At 50.7% G+C, this 17,500-nt stretch overlaps 1 protein-coding gene across 3 annotated transcripts in view; it reads left to right on the top strand.

The window, feature by feature from the left end:
- The window catches only part of LOC116975607 (aspartyl aminopeptidase), a 60,031-nt gene extending 43,248 nt beyond the window's left edge, over window positions 1-16,783 (top strand). For all 3 annotated transcript variants that reach the window (XM_033024911.1, XM_033024913.1, XM_033024912.1), the window contains 7 exons: window positions 1-24; window positions 1,718-1,801; window positions 3,413-3,573; window positions 6,543-6,582; window positions 8,607-8,708; window positions 10,913-11,080; window positions 15,970-16,783. The exon at window positions 1-24 is cut by the window's left edge and continues 54 nt beyond it. In XM_033024911.1, coding sequence (XP_032880802.1) covers window positions 1-24; window positions 1,718-1,801; window positions 3,413-3,573; window positions 6,543-6,582; window positions 8,607-8,708; window positions 10,913-11,080; window positions 15,970-16,020 — 630 coding nt within the window. In that variant the 3' untranslated portion in view covers window positions 16,021-16,783. The remainder of the gene's footprint in view (window positions 25-1,717; window positions 1,802-3,412; window positions 3,574-6,542; window positions 6,583-8,606; window positions 8,709-10,912; window positions 11,081-15,969) is intronic.
- The last annotated feature ends 717 nt before the right edge of the window (window positions 16,784-17,500 follow it).

Here is a 17,500-nt window from a genome sequence, read left to right as displayed (position 1 = left end):
CACAGTTGCTACGGAGCCCTGCAGGTAACGCAATGGAAGCTGGGACTCTGCTGACAGTTCTGTCGGCATGGCGGGACTGTCATATGCTGAGAGAATGGAGCGGCTGGGCTTGTACACTCTGGAGTTTAGAAGGATGAGAGGGCATCTCATTGAAACATATAAGATTATTAAGGGCTTGGACAGGCTAGAAGCAGAAAACATGTTAATAATAATAATAATGGATGGGATTTATATAGCGCCTTTCTAATACTCAAGGCGCTTTACATTGCATTATTCATTCACTCCTCAGTCACACTCAGTGGTGGTAAGCTACTTCTGTAGCCACAGCTGCCCTGGGGCAGACTGACGGAAGCGTGGCTGCCAATCTGTGCCTACGGCCCCTCCGACCACCACCAATCACTCACACACATTCACGCACAGGCAAAGGTGGGTGAAGTGTCTTGCCCAAGGACACAACGACAGTATGCACTCCAAGCGGGATTCGAACCGGCTACCTTCCGGTCGCCAGCCGAACACTTAGCCCATTGTGCCATCTGTCGTTCCTGATGTTGGGGGAGTCCAGAACCAGGGGCCACACACAGTTTAAGAATAAGGGGTAAGCCATTCAGAACGGAGACGAGGAAACACTTTTTCTCACAGAGAGTGGTGAGTCTGTGGAATTCTCTGCCTCAGAGGGCGGTGTGGTGTGGGAGGAAACCGGAGCACCCAGAGGAAACCCATGCAGACACAGGGAGAACGTGCAAACTCCACACAGACAGGCGCCGAGGTCAGGATCGAAGCTGGGTCCCTGGCACTGTGAGTCATAGAGTGATAGTGTGGAAACAGGCCCTTCGGCCCTACTTGCCCACACCGGCCAACAATGTCCCACCTACCCTAGTCCCACCTGCCTGCCTGCCTCCCTCTGTCCATATACCTCCAAACCTGTCCTACCCATGTACCTGTCTAGCTGTTTCTTAAACGTTGGGATAGTCCCTGCCCCAACTACATCCTCTGGCAGCTCGTTCCATACACCCACCACCCTCTGTGTGAACAAGTTACCCCTCAGATTCCTATGAAATCTTTCCCCCCTCGCCTTGAACCTGTGTCCTCTGGTCCTCGATTCCCCTACTCTGGGCAAGAGACTCTGTGCATCTACCCGATCTATTCCTCTCATGATTTTATACACAAAAGGCAGCAGATCTACCAGCTGCGCCAACCTGCAGCCCATAGGCTTGTTTCTCCACATGGAAGGCTTTTACTGAAGTGAACTGAGAGGAGGATGTTCAGCCCATTTGCTCCATGCCTGTTCCCCCTCATTTCCCACCTCTCTCTCTGTCTCTCTCTCTCTGTCTATCTATCTCTCCCTGTATCTATCTCTCCCTGTCTCTCTCTCCCTCTGTCTCTCTCTCCCTCTGTCTCCCTCTCCCTCTGTCTCTGTCTCTGTCTCTGTCTCTGTCTCTGTCTCTGTCTCTGTCTCTGTCTCTGTCTCTCTCTCTCCCTCTCCCTCTCCCTCTCCCTCTCTCTCCCTCTCCCTCTCCCTCTCCCTCTCCCTCTCCCTCTCCCTCTCCCTCTCCCTCTCCCTCTGTCTCTCTCTCCCTCTGTCTCTCTCCCTCTCCCTCTCCCTCTCCTTCTCTCTCTCCCCTATCCCATGCCCCCCACAGTTGTGCCCTGTAGAGGGGTGGCAGCCTCCAGGGTGTGTGTGTGCGCTGAGCTCTCTCTTCCTCTGCTTGGTCCACAGGGCCTGATTGAATCTTGTCAGGAAAATGGCACGCTGACAGATGACACCAACATCCGAGTGATTACCCTGTTCGACAATGAGGAGGTGAGGGTAGATGTGGAGCGTGAAGCCACAACCTGTCTTGTTGTCCAACTCACCACCTGATGCTTTACTGCTTAATAACCCCTGCCCCACGGTACGAGTTCATTCCAAGAGCTCTCCCGAGTTTAAAACAAAATCAAACTCGTAGTAAGTACGGAGAATGAACGTAGCGGGTACGTCGGAGCTCGGGGACGTCTCTTAGCGGCTCGTAACGCCAACGGCGGGTACTCGGGAAGACTCGCTAACGGCAGGTAAGCACGGGAAGAATTGTGAAGATTTTTCAACATGTTGAAAAATGTCCACGAGAGCCCCGAGTACCGACGAGCGGCCATCACCCGTAAATCTCCGAGTTCGAATCAGGGCAAACTCAGGAGAGCTCTTGGAATGAACTCGTACCGTGGGACAGGGGTTTAACTGTGCTAAAGATGAGAGTCTGCGATTCAGAAACAAAGTGTTGTAGATGTTGGTTAATACATTCATCCTGACCCAGGGAAATGATTTCCACGCACCTCGACTCCATCCTATCTCCACCCTGGTCCAATCTCTCCCAACCTATGTCCAAGATATCTCACACACCCTTCGTCTCTTTAATGACTTCCGCATTCCGAGCCCCCACTCCCTCATCTATACTATGGACATCCAGTCACTCCACACCTCCATCCCCCACCAGGAAGGCCTTAAACCCCCTCCGTTTCTTCCCCGACCGCAGAACCATCCAATTTCCCTCTACTAACACTCTACTCCGCCTAGTCCTCACCCTCAACAACTTCTCCCTTGACGACTCCCACTTCACCCGGAGAAAACCCACACGATCACGGGGAGAACGTACAAACTCCGTACAGACAGCACCCGGAGTCGGGATCGAACCCGGGTCTCTGTTGCGGTGAGGCAGCAACTCTACCGCAGCGCCACCTATCCGTGTTCTCCACAGATGCTGCCTGACCCGCTGAGTTACTCCAGCACTCTGTGAAACGTCACCTATCCATGTTCTCCACAGATGCTGCCTGACCCGCTGAGTTACTCCAGCACTCTGTGAAACGTCACCTATCCATGTTCCCCACAGATGCTGCCTGACCCGCTGAGTTACTCCAGCACTCTGTGTGAAACGTCACCTATCCATGTTCTCCACAGATGCTGCCTGACCCGCTGAGTTACTCCAGCATTTTGTGTCTATCATCATAATGAACCAGCATCATATCGGGCCAAAACTCTTTTGGAAATAGGCAACGTTTCAGGCCGAAACCCTTCCGAGTTTCGGCCCGAAACGTTGCCTATTTCCTTCACTCCACAGATGCTGCCTGACCCGCTGAGTTACTCCAGCATTTTGTGTGAAACGTCACCTATCCATGTTCTCCACAGATGCTGCCTGACCCGCTGAGTTACTCCAGCATTTTGTGTCTATCATCATAATGAACCAGCATCGTATCGGGCCAAAACTCTTTTGGAAATAGGCAACGTTTCGGGCCGAAACCCTTCCGGGTTTCAGCCCGAAACGTTGCCTATTTCCTTCACTCCACAGATGCTGCCTGACCCGCTGAGTTACTCCAGTGCTGTGTGTATGTCCGCGTTGCCTGGAAGCCGTGTTGTGATCCTGTGCTTGCGTCTTCTCCCCAGGTGGGCAGTGGCAGCGCGCAAGGTGCCGCATCCTCCCTGACGGAGTTGATCCTTCGCCGTCTCTCGGCCTGCGAGCTGAACCGCACCGCCTATGAGGAAGCCATCGCCAAGTCCTTCATGGTCAGCTCCGACATGGCCCACGCCCTGCACCCCAACTACCAGTAAGTATCGTCTCCGCCGGCTGAGCTCCCCCTTCTCCGCTATGTTTAAGAGCCCTATCTAACTCTCTCTTGTAAGCATCCAGAGAACCCGCCTCCACCGCCCTCTGAGGCAGAGAATTCCACAGACTCACCACTCTCTGTGAGAAAAAGTGTTTCCTCGTCTCCGTTCTAAATGGCTTACTCCTTATTCTTAAACTGTGTGTGGCCCCTGGTTCTGGACTCCCCCAAACATCGGGAACATGTTTCCTGCCTCTAGCGTGTCCAAACCCTTAACAATCTTATATGTTTCAATGAGATGCCCTCTCATCCTTCTAAACTCCAGAGTGGACAAGCCCAGCCGCTCCATTCTCTCAGCATATGACAGTCCCGCCATCCCGGGAATTAACCCTGTACAATGAAGCATTCAATCATTCATTCAACATCGAGTCGATGGTGGAGTCACAGAGTTGAACGTAGAGTCAATGGTGAATGCGTAGATTCAACGGCACATTCATTTGTAGAGCGATAGAGCCAATTGTAGACACACACAGTGCGGAAACAGGCCGATCGGCCCGTCTTGGCCATGCCAGCCAAAATGTCCCTTCTCAAAGTCAAAGTCAGTTTTATTTGTCAGTGAAATGAATTTGCCAGCAGCGATACACACCGGCAACTCTACACTAGTCCCAGCTGCCCACATTTGGCCCATACCTCTCCAGACCTTTTCCTATCCACGTATCTATACACGTTCTAACGTCTTTCAAAAAGGTCTTTTATAGGCTATATTTAAGAGGGAGTTAGATGTGGCCCTTGTGGCTAAAGGGATCAGGGGGTATGGAGAGAAGGCAGGTACAGGATACTGAGTTGGATGATCAGCCATGATCATATTGAATGGCGGTGCAGGCTCGATGGGCCGAATGGCCTACTCCTGCACCTATGTTCTATGTGAGAGAATAAAGGGCCTGTCCCTCCCCACCATCAGGCCAAGTCAAGTCACTTTTATTTCTATAGCACATTTAAAAAACAACTCTCGTTGGCCAAAGTGCTTTACATTGGTGGAGGTACTAACGTTATACAACATTGGTTCATAGATTAAGTACATACATAAATACATACATATAGCCCTCCCTCAGAGGTCGTCAAGAAAGGCTTGAGAGTAAAGATGGGTTTTTAGTCTTGACTTAAAGGAGTCGATGGAGGGGGCAGTTCTGATGGGAGGGGGGATGCTGTTCCACAGTCTAGGGGCTGCAACCACAAAGGCACGGTCGCCCCTGAGCTTATGCCTAGACCGCGGGATGTTCAGCAGCCCCAAGTCGGCCGATCTGAGGGACCTGGAGGTGGAGTGGTGGGTAAGCAGACTTTTGATGTAGGAGGGGGCAAGCCCATTGAGGGCTTTGTAGACATAGAGGAGGGTCTTGAAATGTATACGGAACCGCACAGGGGGCCAGTGGAGAGAGGTCAGGATCGGGGTGATGTGGTCCCTTTTTCGGGTGCCCGTCAGGAGTCTCGTACACTGCGGCGTTTTGGACCAGTTGCAGGTGGGACAGGTCAGCTTGTACATGACAATAAAGTGGGTGGTATCGTAGATAGCAAAGATAATGACAGCAGGACCCCACCTCCACATCAGTCTGAAGAAGGGTCTCGACCCGAAACGTCGCCCATTCCTTCGCTCCATAGATGCTGCCTCACCCGCTGAGTTTCTCCAGCATTTTTGTCTACCTTCGATTTTTCCAGCATCTGCAGTTCCTTCTTAAACAGTACGATCTTGTTCATTTGGGAAAATGGGCTGAGGAATAGCAACATAGAAAATAGGTGCAGGAGTAGGCCATTCAGCCCACCAAGTCCTCGTTGACCATTGATCACATTAAATGGCGGTGCTGGCTCAAAGGGCCGAATGGCCTCCTCCTGCACCTATTGTCTATGTTTCTATCACCTGTACACTAGTTCTATCCTACACACTAGGGAAGCCAATTAAACTACAAGCCTGTACGTCTTTGGAATGTGGGAGGAAACTGGAGCACCCGGAGAAAACCCACGTGGGGCAAAGGGAGAACGTGCAAACTCCAGACTGACAGCGCCCGTAGTCAGGATCGAACCCGGGTCTCTGGCGCTGTGAGGCAGCAGCTCTACCCGCTGCGCCACCGTGCACCTTCCGACAGTGTGGAGATCAGACCTGTATTAGTAGTTAGACTCAGCGGGTCAGGCAGCATCTGTGGAGAACATGGATAGGTGGCAATAGACAATAGGTGCAGGAGTAGAGGCCATTTGGCCCTTCGAGCCAGCATCGCCATTCAATGTGATCATGGCTGATCATCCCCAATCAGTACCCCGTTCCTGCCTTCTCCCCATATCCCCTGACTCCGCTATCTTTAAGAGCCGTATCTAGCTCTCTCTTGAAAGCATCCAGAGAACTGGCCTCCACTGCCCTGAGGCAGAGAATTCCACAGACTCACCGCTCTCTGTGAGAAAAAGTGTTTCCTCATCTCCGTTCTAAATGGATTACTCCTTATTCTTAAACTTTGTGTGGCCCCTGGTTCTGGACTCCTCCAACATCGGGAACATGTTTCCTGCCTCTAGTGTGTCCAAGCCCTTAACAATCTTATATGTTAGGATAGGTGACATTTCACACAGAGTGCTGGAGTAACTCAGCGGGTCAGGCAGCATCTGTGGAGAACATGGATAGGTGACGTTTCACAGAGTGCTGGAGTAACTCAGCGGGGCAGGCAGCATCTGTGGAGAACATGGATAGGTGACGTTTCACAGAGTGCTGGAGTAACTCAGCGGGTCAGGCAGCATCTGTGGAGAACATGGATAGGTGACGTTTCACAGAGTGCTGGAGTAACTCAGCGGGTCAGGCAGCATCTGTGGAGAACATGGATAGGTGACGTTTCGGGGGTCCTTCTACCAAGGTCACAGCAAGGAGTGTGGACTTCAGACCGGACACCACGAGCCAAAACCAAGTGTAACTTGCTTTTATTTTTAATATATTCCAGAGACAAACACGAGGAGAATCTCAGGCCGGCTCTGCATAAGGTGAGATTTTTACATCAACGTTATATTCCACAGAGACGCAGCAGACTGCAAAGAACAAAGTGCTGGAGGAACAGGGCGGCACGACGGCGCAGCGGGTAGAGCTGCTGCCTCACCGCGCCGGAGACACGGGTTCGATCCTGACTGCGGGCGCTGTCTGCATGGAGTTTGTACGTTCTCCCCGTGACTTGCGTGGGTTTTCTCCGGGTGCTCCCTCATTCCAAAGACACGCATGGTAGACAAAAGTGCTGGAGAAACTCAGCGGGTGCAGCAGCATCTATGGAGCGAAGGAAATAGGCAACGTTTCGGGACGAAACGTTGCCTATTTCCTTCGCTCCATAGATGCTGCTGCACCCGCTGAGTTTCTCCAGCACTTTTGTCTACCTTCGGTTTTCCAGCATCTGCAGTTCCTTCTTAAACCCAAAGACATGCATGCTATTTGTAGGTTAATTGGCTTCTGTAATTGGAAAAATTGTTCCCAGTGCGTAGGGGGCGACCGCTGGTCAGCATGAACTTGGTGGGCTGAAGGGCCTGTTCCCGTGCTGTTTCTCTAAAATCTAAAGCTCAATGGGGGCCCATTAACCCCTGTCCCACTTGGCGATTTTTTTCGGCGACTGCCGGCATCATCGACTGACGCGTCAGGTCACCGTAAAAGCCGCGGCGTGACGCCGTATCGACGCGCGGCGTCTCCTCGAGTGTCGCGACGTTGTTTTTTTGTCGCCGCTGGATTTTGAAATGTTCAAAACCTTTCAGCGACCCTGATACGTCAGTCAATGGCGTCGGCAGTAATATATACAACAATCAGTGATTATTGCATTAATTGCTCTAAATTCCAAAGGATTCACTGAATCCCCAAACCAACAGATATATATATATATATGGAGGGGAAATGTGAACTTATTCGTTCAGGATGTTGCGTTAAAATGATTTTTTTAAGATGTGTCGTGTTGGTAAGCTCAGATGTGCAGTGGGATCTCAGTAAAAGGGAGAACGTGCAAACTCCACACAGACAGCACCCGAGGTCAGGAATGAACCACGGGTCTCTGGCGCTGTGAGGCAACTGTGTTGCTGATTTCCCGCAGTATTCCAGATCACAGAACTAATTAGACAATAGACAATAGGTGCAGGAGTAGGCCATTCGGCCCATCGAGCCAGCACCGCCATTCAATGTGATCGTGGATGATCATCCCTAATCAGTACCCAGTTCCTGCCTTCTCCCCATATCCCCTGACTCCGCTATCTTTAAGAGCCCTGTCTAGCTCTCTCTTGAAAGCATCCAGAGAACCGGCCTCCACTGCCCTCTGAGGCAGAGAATTCCACAGACTCACAACTCTCTGTGAGAAAAAGTGTTTCCTCGTCTCCATTCTAAACGGCTTACCCCTTATTCTTAAACTGTGGCCCCTGGTTCTGGACTCCCCCAACATGGGGAACATGTTTCCTGCCTCTAGCGTGTCCAAGTCCTTAACAATCTTATATGTTTCAATAAGATACCCTCTCATCCTTCTAAACTCCAGAGTGTACAAGCCCAGCCGCTCCATTCTCTCAGCATATGACAGTCCCACCATCCCGGGAATTAACCTGGTGAACCTACGCTGCACTCCCTCAATAGCAAGAATGTCCTTCCTCAAATTAGGGGACCAAAACTGCACACAATACTCCAGGTATGGTCTCACTAGGGCCCTGTACAACTGCAGAAGGACCTCTTTGCTCCTATATTCGATTCCTCTTGTTATAAAGGCCAACATGCCATTTACTTTCTTCACTGCCTGCTGTACCTGCATGCTTACTTTCATAGACTGATGTACAAGGACCCTCGGATCCCGTTGTACTTCCCCTTTTCCCAACTTGACGCCATTTAGATGGTAATCTGCCTTCCTGTTTTTGCAACCACAGACAAAAGGTCTGTGAGGAAAAAGTGTTTCCTTGTCTCCGTTGTAAATGGCTTACCCCTTTGACGGGGTTTAATTTTACGAAGTCTGGCCACTGGGTGATTTTTCTAACAAGGCCCTTTCTCTGTTTTTATCCAGGGCCCCGTGCTTAAGTTTAACAGCAACCAGCGCTATGCCTCCACCTCCGTGACGGCTGCCGTTATGCGAGAGATCGCTAAGCGAGTGGGCGTCCCTCTCCAGGTGAGTTTGCACCCCCCCTCTTCTGTCAGCGTGTTGGGGGGAGGGTGGATGGAAGAGGACGGGGAAACTATCCAACCGCCTGAAGAAGGGTCTCGACCCGAAACGTCACCCACTCCTCCTCTCCTGAGATGCTGCCTGTCCCGCTGAGTTACTCTCGAACCTCGACAAACAAACTGCATTTGAATAGTGAATTACATAGAAACAAAGAAAATAGGTGCAGTAGGCCATTCGGCCCTTCGAGCCAGCACCCGCCATTCAATGTGATCATGGCTGATCATCCCCAATCAGTACCCCGTTCCTGCCTTCTCCCCATATCCCCTGACTCCGCTAATAGTTGCCTATTTCCTTCGCTCCATAGATGCTGCTGCACCCGCTGAGTTTCCCCAGCAATTTTGTGTACCTTCGATATTCCAGCATCTGCAGTTCCCTTTTGAACAAGATTACCTGCATGTCGGGTTATGGACAAGCTATAGTAAACAACAGTGTTTTTAGGCCTGATTTAAATGAGCTTACAGTCTGTCCACACCTCAGGTGTTCAGGGAGCTTGTTCCACAGGTGTGGAGCATAAAAACCGAATGCTGCTTCAGCCTTTTTAGTTCTGACCCTGGGAACACAGAGTAAACCTGTCCCTGAAGACCTGAGGAGTCTAGGCGCCTCATATACAACAAGTAGGTCAGAGATGTATTTTGGACCTAGACCATTCAGTGCCTTGTAGGTCAGTAACAGAATTTTAAAATCTATCCTCTTACACACAGGGAGCCAGTGCAAAGATTTAAGGACAGGTGTAATGTGGTCCATTTTCTTGGTGTTGGTCAAGACTCTGGCAGCGGCATTTTGGATAAGCTGCAGTTGTTTAATTGATTTTTTATTGAGACCTGTAAAGATGCCATTACAATAATCTAACCTACTAAACATATATGCATGAACAAGTTTTTCAGTGTCTTCTTTGGACAGAAATCCCTTGATTCTTGCAATATTTTTTAGATGGTAATAGGCAGATCTGGTAATGGTCTTTATATGGCTGTTAAAATTCAAATCCGAGTCCATAACTACACCAAGGTTTCTGGCTTTGTCTGTGGTTTTCAGTGCAATTGAGTCGAGTTGAGCACTCACCTCTAGCCTTGTTTTTTGGGACCAAAGACAATAATTTCTGTCTTATTTGCATTGAGCTGGAGGAAGTTCTGGTTCATCCACTCATTGATATGTTTGACACACTGGCTCAGTGAGTGTAGGGGACTATGGTCATGTGGTGACACTGCGATATATAGTTGTGTGTCATCGGCATAAGTGTGGTAGGATATGTTAAAATGCTCTATGATCTGAGCTAGGGGGAGCATATAAATGTTGAACAAAATGGGTCCAAGAATGGAGCCCTGAGGAACCCCGCGTGTGAGTTTTGTACGTTCTGATTCAAAATTACCAAGGGAAACAAAATAATCCCGATCTTTCAAGTAAGATTTGAACCAGTCCAGCACAGAACCAGAGAGTCCCACCCACGTCTCCAGTCTGTCAAGCAGTATGTTGTGGTCCACCGTATCAAAAGCAGTTGTGGTCCACCGTATCAAAAGGAATTCCACTGGCTCTATCTAACTCTCTCTTAAATCCACCCAGTGACTTGGCCTCCACCGCCCTCTGTGGCAGGGAAATCCAGAGAAAAGAGAATTTTGTGCCTGCCTTCAGCCATATTCGGCGTCTGCCTGAACCTACCCTGATGTCCCAGTTGCCAAACGCTGCAATTCCCCTTCCCATTCCCACATCGTGGCCTTTCTGTCCCGGGCCTCCTCCACTGTCAGGGTGAGGCTAAACACAAACTGGAGGAACAACACCTCGTATATCGCTTGGGCAGCTTCCACCCCGGTGGAGATAGAGTCACAACAAGCTGGAGTAACTCAGGGGGAGAGGCAGCATCTCTGGAGAGAAGGGATTGGTGACGTTTCGGGTCGAGACCCTTCTTCTGACTTCTGGTATGAATATTAATTTCTCTAACTACGTAACCCTTGCATCCTCTCTCTCTCTCTCCCTCCCTCTCTCTCTCTCTCTCTCCCACTCTCCCTCTCTCCCTCTGCCTCTCGCTCTCCGGCTCTCTGTCCCCCTCTCTCTCTCCCCCCCTCTCTCTCCCCCTCTCTGTCCCCCCTCTCTGTCCCCCTCTCCCTCTCTCCCCCCCTCTCTGTCCCCCTCTCTCTCTCCGTGTGTGTGTTTTCCAGGACGTGATGGTGAGGAACGACAGCCTGTGTGGGACTACGATCGGGCCGCTACTGGCCTCGGCCCTGGGGGTGAGAGTGGTGGACATTGGCAGCCCCCAGCTGGCCATGCACTCCATCCGTGAGATGTGCTGCACCTCCAGTGTCCACCACACCATCACGCTGCTCAAGGTCAGACCCTTCCTTCACTTTACAGATTTTTCCAATTATATTTTGAAAAGAAACTTTATCCGAGAAACAAATCCTGACAAGCAAGACTCCATCCAACATTCTCAGAGGCTGTACATACATTCAATACCATTTACACAAATTTGTCCCCCACCCTTGCCACTCATGTGGCCCCCTGGCGTGGAATCCTTTCCCATATTTTGAGGGGGGGGGGTCTCCACCACACACTGCCCCCCCCCCCCGTGTCCAGCAACGGAAGGACCCTAGACTGTGGCCCTCCCCCACCGAGCCTTGGCGTTGGCTGCACCGAGCTTCAGTGCGTCCCTCAGCACGTACTCCTGCAGTGGGCCAGTCGGCAACATTCCCCGACGGACATCTCGCTCCGCTGGGTGGTCAACAACGCTCGCTCGGGCAGACCAAAGGGCACCGACCAGCGATCCCCCGCAAACTAGCGCTACCCTGCACACACTAGGGACTATTTTTACATTTACACATTTTTACATTTACGCCGAGCCAACTAACTTACAAAACCTGCACGTCTTTGGAGTGTGGGAGGGAACCGAAGATCACGGGGAGAACGTACAAACTCCGTACAGACAGCACCCGTAGTCGGGATCGAACCCGGGCCTCTGGCGATGTCCACGGTCTCGGGCCACTGGGGGGCGGCGCTGGGCAGCTTACAACCCTTCTTTTATCAGAGGGTGGTGAATCTGTGGGAGTCTTTGCCACAGGCGGCTGTGGAGGCCACAAGTCAGTGGATAGTTTTATGGCAGGGAGCAGTTTTGGGCCCCTTATCTGAGGAAGGATGTCCTGACTGAGAGGGTCCAGAGGAGGTTTACAACAATGATCCCAGGAATGAATGGGTTAACCTGATGAGCGTTTGTCGGCACTGCGCCTTATGTGAGCTGTTATGTTATGTTCTGTTATGTTGTCTGTTTATGATGTCTTGTTTATTCTTCTGTACAGCACTTTGGTCAACATTGGTTGTTTTAAAGTGCTTAACAAATAAAGTTGGATTGGATTGGGCCTGTACTCGCTGGAGTTTAGAAGAATGAGGGGGGACCTCATTGAAACGTACAGAATAGTGAAAGGCCTGGATAGAGCGGATGTGGAGAGGATGTTTCCACTAGGTGGGAGAGTCTAGGACCAGAGGGCACAGCCTCAGAATTAAAGGATGTTCCTTCAGGAAGAAGATGAGGAGGAATTTATTTAGTCAGAGGGTGGTGAATCTGTGGAATTCTCTGCCACAGAAGGTAGTTGAGGCCACAGTTCATTGGCTATATTTAAGAGGGAGTTAGATGTGGCCCTTGTGGCTAAAGGGATCAGGGGGTATGGAGAGAAGGCAGGTACAGGATACTGAGTTGGATGATCAGCCGTGATCATATTGACTGGCGGTGCAGGCTCGAAGGGCCGAATGGCCTCTACTCCTGCACCTATTGTCTATGTTTCTATGTTATGGGGAGAAGGCAGGAGAATGGGGTTAGGAGGGAGAGATAGATCAGCCGTGATTGAATGGCGGAGTAGACTTGATGGCCCGTGTGGCCTAATTCTACTCCTATCACTTATGAACCCAGCTGTGAAACGTCACCTATCCACGTTCTCCACAGATGCTGCCTGACCCGCTGAGTTACTCCAGCATTTTGTGTCTATCATCATAATGAACCAGCATCGTATCGGGCCAAAACTCTTTTGGAAATAGGCAACGTTTCGGGCCGAAACCCTTCTGGGTTTCGGCCCGAAACGTTGCCTATTTCCTTCACTCCACAGACGCTGCCTGACCCGCTGAGTTACTCCAGCACTCTGTGGCCTGTTGTGATGCAGTGTTGTGTTTCCCTGTCGGCTCCCCGACCTCCAGCAGGTGGCAGTGTGTGTTGGGTGTTGTGTTGGAGCCAGGGCTTGGTCCCATGGTGCTGACGTCTGCAGTGACGTCCTCTCCACCATCGCCTGGTGACGTCCGTCCGGGCTTTCCGCCCACTCGCTGCCCGGGCGGGAGATGCAGCTGATGACCCCACTCCATAACGTCATCAGTCATCCCAGCTGAATTAGGCCACTCGGCCCATCAAGTCCACTCCGCCATTCAATCGTGGCTGATCTATCTCTCCCTCCTAACCCCATTTTCCTGCCTTCTCCCCGTAACCCCTGACACCCGTACTGATCAAGAATCTATCTATCGCTGCTTAGAAAATATCCACTGACTTGTGGCCTCCACAGCCGCCTGTGGCAAAGAATCCCACAGATTCACCACCCTCTGGCTAAACTCCAGGGAGCCTGCTTCTGGCTGTGTGTCCCCCCCCCCCCACCCCCTCTCTCTCCACCTCCCCCTGTCTCTGGCTGTGTCCCATTCTCTGCACCTCCCCCACCTCTGCTGTGTGTGTCCCCCCCCCCCCTTTCTGCACCTCCCCCTGACTCTGGCTGTGTGTCCCCCCCCCCCCATCTCTGCACCCCCTCCCCCGCCTCTAGCTGTGACCCCCCCCCCCACTCTCTCCCCCTCCCCCTGTCTCTGCTGTGTGTGTGTCCCCCCCCTCTCTGCACCCCCCCCCCCCCCAGCCTCTGATGTGTCATCATCGTCATTCCCCCCCCCCCCCCCCTCTCTGCTCCTCCCCCCGCCTCTCCCAATGAAACAGTGTCAGCGTGCCACAGAACAGCACAGGAACAGCCTCTTCAGCCAGAGTATTGAGTGTGGACATTGGGGATTCCTGCACTCCTCGTGCTCAGCACGGTGGCGCAGCGGTAGAGTTGCTGCCTCACAGCGCCAGAGACACGGGTTCAATCCTGACTACGGGTGCTGCCTGTACGGAGTTCGCACGCTCTCCCCTTTACTCGGATCCTGCTGCACCCCTATGGTTGCGAACACCATCCATCTCAAAAAATACTTAAAAAACATCTCGAATGAACGAGCTGATATTTCGCCTGTGTAATCCTGTTGGTATCCACTGAGTTTGTACATTCTCCCCGTGACCCGCGTGGGTTTTCTCCGGGTGCTCCGGTTTCCTCCCACGTTCCAAAGACGTGCGGGTTTGTAGGTTAATTGGCTTCGGTAAATTGTAAATTTCCCTAGTGTGTGTAGGACAGTGCTGGTGTATGGGGCTATCGCCAGTCGGTCGGCACGGTCTCGGTGGGCCGAAGGGCCTGTTTCAGCGCTGTATATCTCTGATAGTCAATAAGTAGGTTTATTGGCCAAGTATTCACATACAAGGAATTTGCCTTGGTGCTCCGCCCACAAGTAACAACATGACATACAGTGACAGTTACGAATGACTCAGGAAACACTAAACATTAATAATAATAAAACATTAATGATAAAACACCATTGATCAAGCATGTGAACCAACAAAATACCAGATCAAAGGGAGGCTACAGATTTTTGGCTGTTGAGTAGAGCAACTACTCGTGGATAAAAACTGTTTTTATGTCTGGCTGTGGCAGCTTTGACAGTCCGGAGTCGCCTTCCAGAGGGAAGTGATTCAAAGAGTTTGTGGCCAGGGTGAGAGGGGTCAGAGATGATCTTGCCCGCTCGCTTCCTGGCCCTTGCAGTGTACAGTTCATCAATGGAGGGAAGGTTGCAGCCAATAACCTTCTCTGCTGATCGGACGATTCGCTGCAGCCTCCAGGTGTGGTGCTTGGTGGCTGAGCCAAACCAGACCATGATAATATCCTGCCTGCTCCGTTCCACGATGGTCACGCATGTTTGCGCCATTAGGATGGGGGTCGGCCGTAAACTGAAATCATCCGGCCCGCAGGTGGATTTTTGTTCCCGTAATCGTCCGCCCCGAGCTCTGGGAGTACCGCATCCTGCGCCAAGAACTGCAGATGCTGGGAAAATCGAAGGTCGACAAAAAATGCTGGAGAAACTCAGCGGGTGAGACATACAAGGCTTGCACGAGGCTGCCTCACCCGCTGAGTTTCTCCAGCATTTTTGTCGACCTTCTGTGAGCAAGTGATTCGATGCCTGCCATCTGGGGCAGGAATCCACGTGTACACGTGATAGATGTGGCCCGCCATCCCCTCACAGATACGTCCCGGCCCCCTATACAGAACAAGGTTACCCGCCCCTGATTTAGCACGTCCCTTTAAGAAGGAGATGAGGAGGAATTTCTTTAGTCAGAGGGTGGTGAATCTGTGGGAACTCTTTGCCGCAGACGGCTGTGGAGGCCACAAGTCAGTGGATATTGTTAAGGCAGACATAGATAGATTCTTGATCAGTGCAGGTGTCGGGGGTTACGGGGAGAAGGCAGGAGAATGGGGTTAGGAGAGAGAGATTGAATGGTAGAGTAATGGCCCGAATGGCCTAATTCTATCCTATCACGTATGACCTTTAGAAAGGAGATGAGGAGGAATTTATAGTTGGGGGGGGGGTGGGTAGTGAATTTGTGGAACTTATTGCCACAGACAACTAGAGGCTGAATCAATGGCAGAGATTCTCGATTAGTACGGGTTGTGGGGAGAATGGGGTTGAGTGGGAAAGATAGATCAGCCGTGATTGAATGGCGGTGCAGACTCACCTGAATATAGACAATCGACAATAGGTGCAGGAGTAGGCCATTCGGCCCTTCGCATCTGCTCCTGTCCCTTCTGAGTGATCCGTTTAACCTCGTGTCTAGGGTCGGGTGAGCAGGCGTAGGGAAGGGGCAGTGGGATGTGTCTACGTTTTTCTTTCCACTTCTTCCTTATTTCAGGGGTTTTTCTTTTTCGTATCTTTTTCGAAAATTCCTTCTTTTCTTTTTTCCGATTAATTTATTAGTTTATAAAATGTCAAAACTGAAGCTGTACGAAGATCGCATGATTGTCACGTCGATTACTTTCTCCTTGTACAATTGCTTCTAATAAAATATATATATATATAGTTTTTAAATAATAATAATAATAATATAACCTTTTGTCTTTCCACCCAGGGATTCTTTGACCACTTCCCGTCTGTGAACAGCAGCCTGATCGTTGACTGAGACTCGGATGCTGACGGCGTGTTCAACATCTCCAGACAAGACCCACCCGGTCCAATCAAGAATCTATCTTATCTCTGCCTTAAAAAATATCCACTGACTTGTGGCCTCCACAGCTGTCTGTGGCAAAGAGTTCCCACAGATTCACCACCCTCTGGCTAAAGAAATTCCACCTCATCTCCTTCCTAAAAGAACGTCCTTTAATTTTGAGGCTGTGCCCTCTGCTCCTAGACTCTCCCACTAGTGGAAACATCCTCTCCACATCCACTGCATCCAGGCCTATCGCTATTCGGTAACGTTTCAATGAGGTTCTCCACCCCCATCCCCTCATCCTTCTAAACTCCAAAAACGCTGATCGTATGTTAACCCACTCAATCCTGGGATCATTCTGGCAAACCTCCTCTGGACCCTCTCCAGAGCCAGCACATCCTCGGATATGGGGCCCAAAATTGCTCACACTAGTCTAAACCATATTCTCCTCGCACCCCCCCACCCCACAACACATTTTTCTTTCTTGACTTCCCAACTCGCTGGATCGGGCTCTTGTGTGGATTCTCCCCCAGATGTCGTTACTGGAACGAAGTCTGGGCTTCAGGTTAATGTGGCCTTTCCTCACTTGCCTTGCTACACTTCCATCAACTTGTTTAATCCCCTACAGTGAGTGACACAGTTCAAATATATTTAGTTTACAAATGAAAGAAAAGATCACTGTGTTCATAATGTTTCTTAAAATGCATCGCTTCTCTTCAATAAACTGAAATTCAAAGATGATGGAGGAACCTCTTATTTCTAATTCGGTTAGTTTAGAGATCCAGCGAGGAAACAGGCCCTTCGGCCCCACCGAGTCCGCACCGACCAGCGATCCCCGCACTATTGGGTGGGGAAGTAGGCCATTTAGACCTTGGAGCCAGCACGGTGAATGATTCAAAAGGGGGAGATGCAACGAGACCAGGGTGTCATGGTACACCAGTCATTAAAAGTAGGCATGCAGGTGCAGCAGGCAGTGAAGAAAGCGAATGGTATGTTAGCATTCATAGCAAAAGGATTTGAGTATAGAAGCAGGGAGGTTCTACTGCAGTTGTACAGGGTCTTGGTGAGACCACACCTGGAGTATTGCGTACAGTTTTGGTCTCCTAATCTGAGGAAAGACATTCTTGCCATAGAGGGAGTACAGAGAAGGTTCACCAGACTGATTCCTGGGATGGCAGGACTTTCATATGAAGAAAGACTGGATAGACTCGGCTTGTGCTCGTTAGAATTTAGAAGATTGAGGGGGGATCTTATAGAAACATACAAAATTCTTAAGGGGTTGGACAGGCTAGATGCAGGAAGATTGTTCCCGATGTTGGGGAAGTCCAGAACAAGGGGTCACAGTTTAAGGATAAGGTGAAAGTCTTTCAGGACCGAGATGAGAAAAACATTTTTCACACAGAGTGGTGAATCTGTGGAATTCTCTGCCACAGAAGGTAGTTGAGGCCAGTTC

This window comes from Amblyraja radiata, chromosome 7, assembly GCF_010909765.2.
Source record: "Amblyraja radiata isolate CabotCenter1 chromosome 7, sAmbRad1.1.pri, whole genome shotgun sequence".
Taxonomy (NCBI): Eukaryota; Metazoa; Chordata; class Chondrichthyes; order Rajiformes; family Rajidae; genus Amblyraja; species Amblyraja radiata.
Note: the sequence above shows the minus strand (reverse complement) of the source record. Positions and strands in the feature narration are given on the sequence as shown.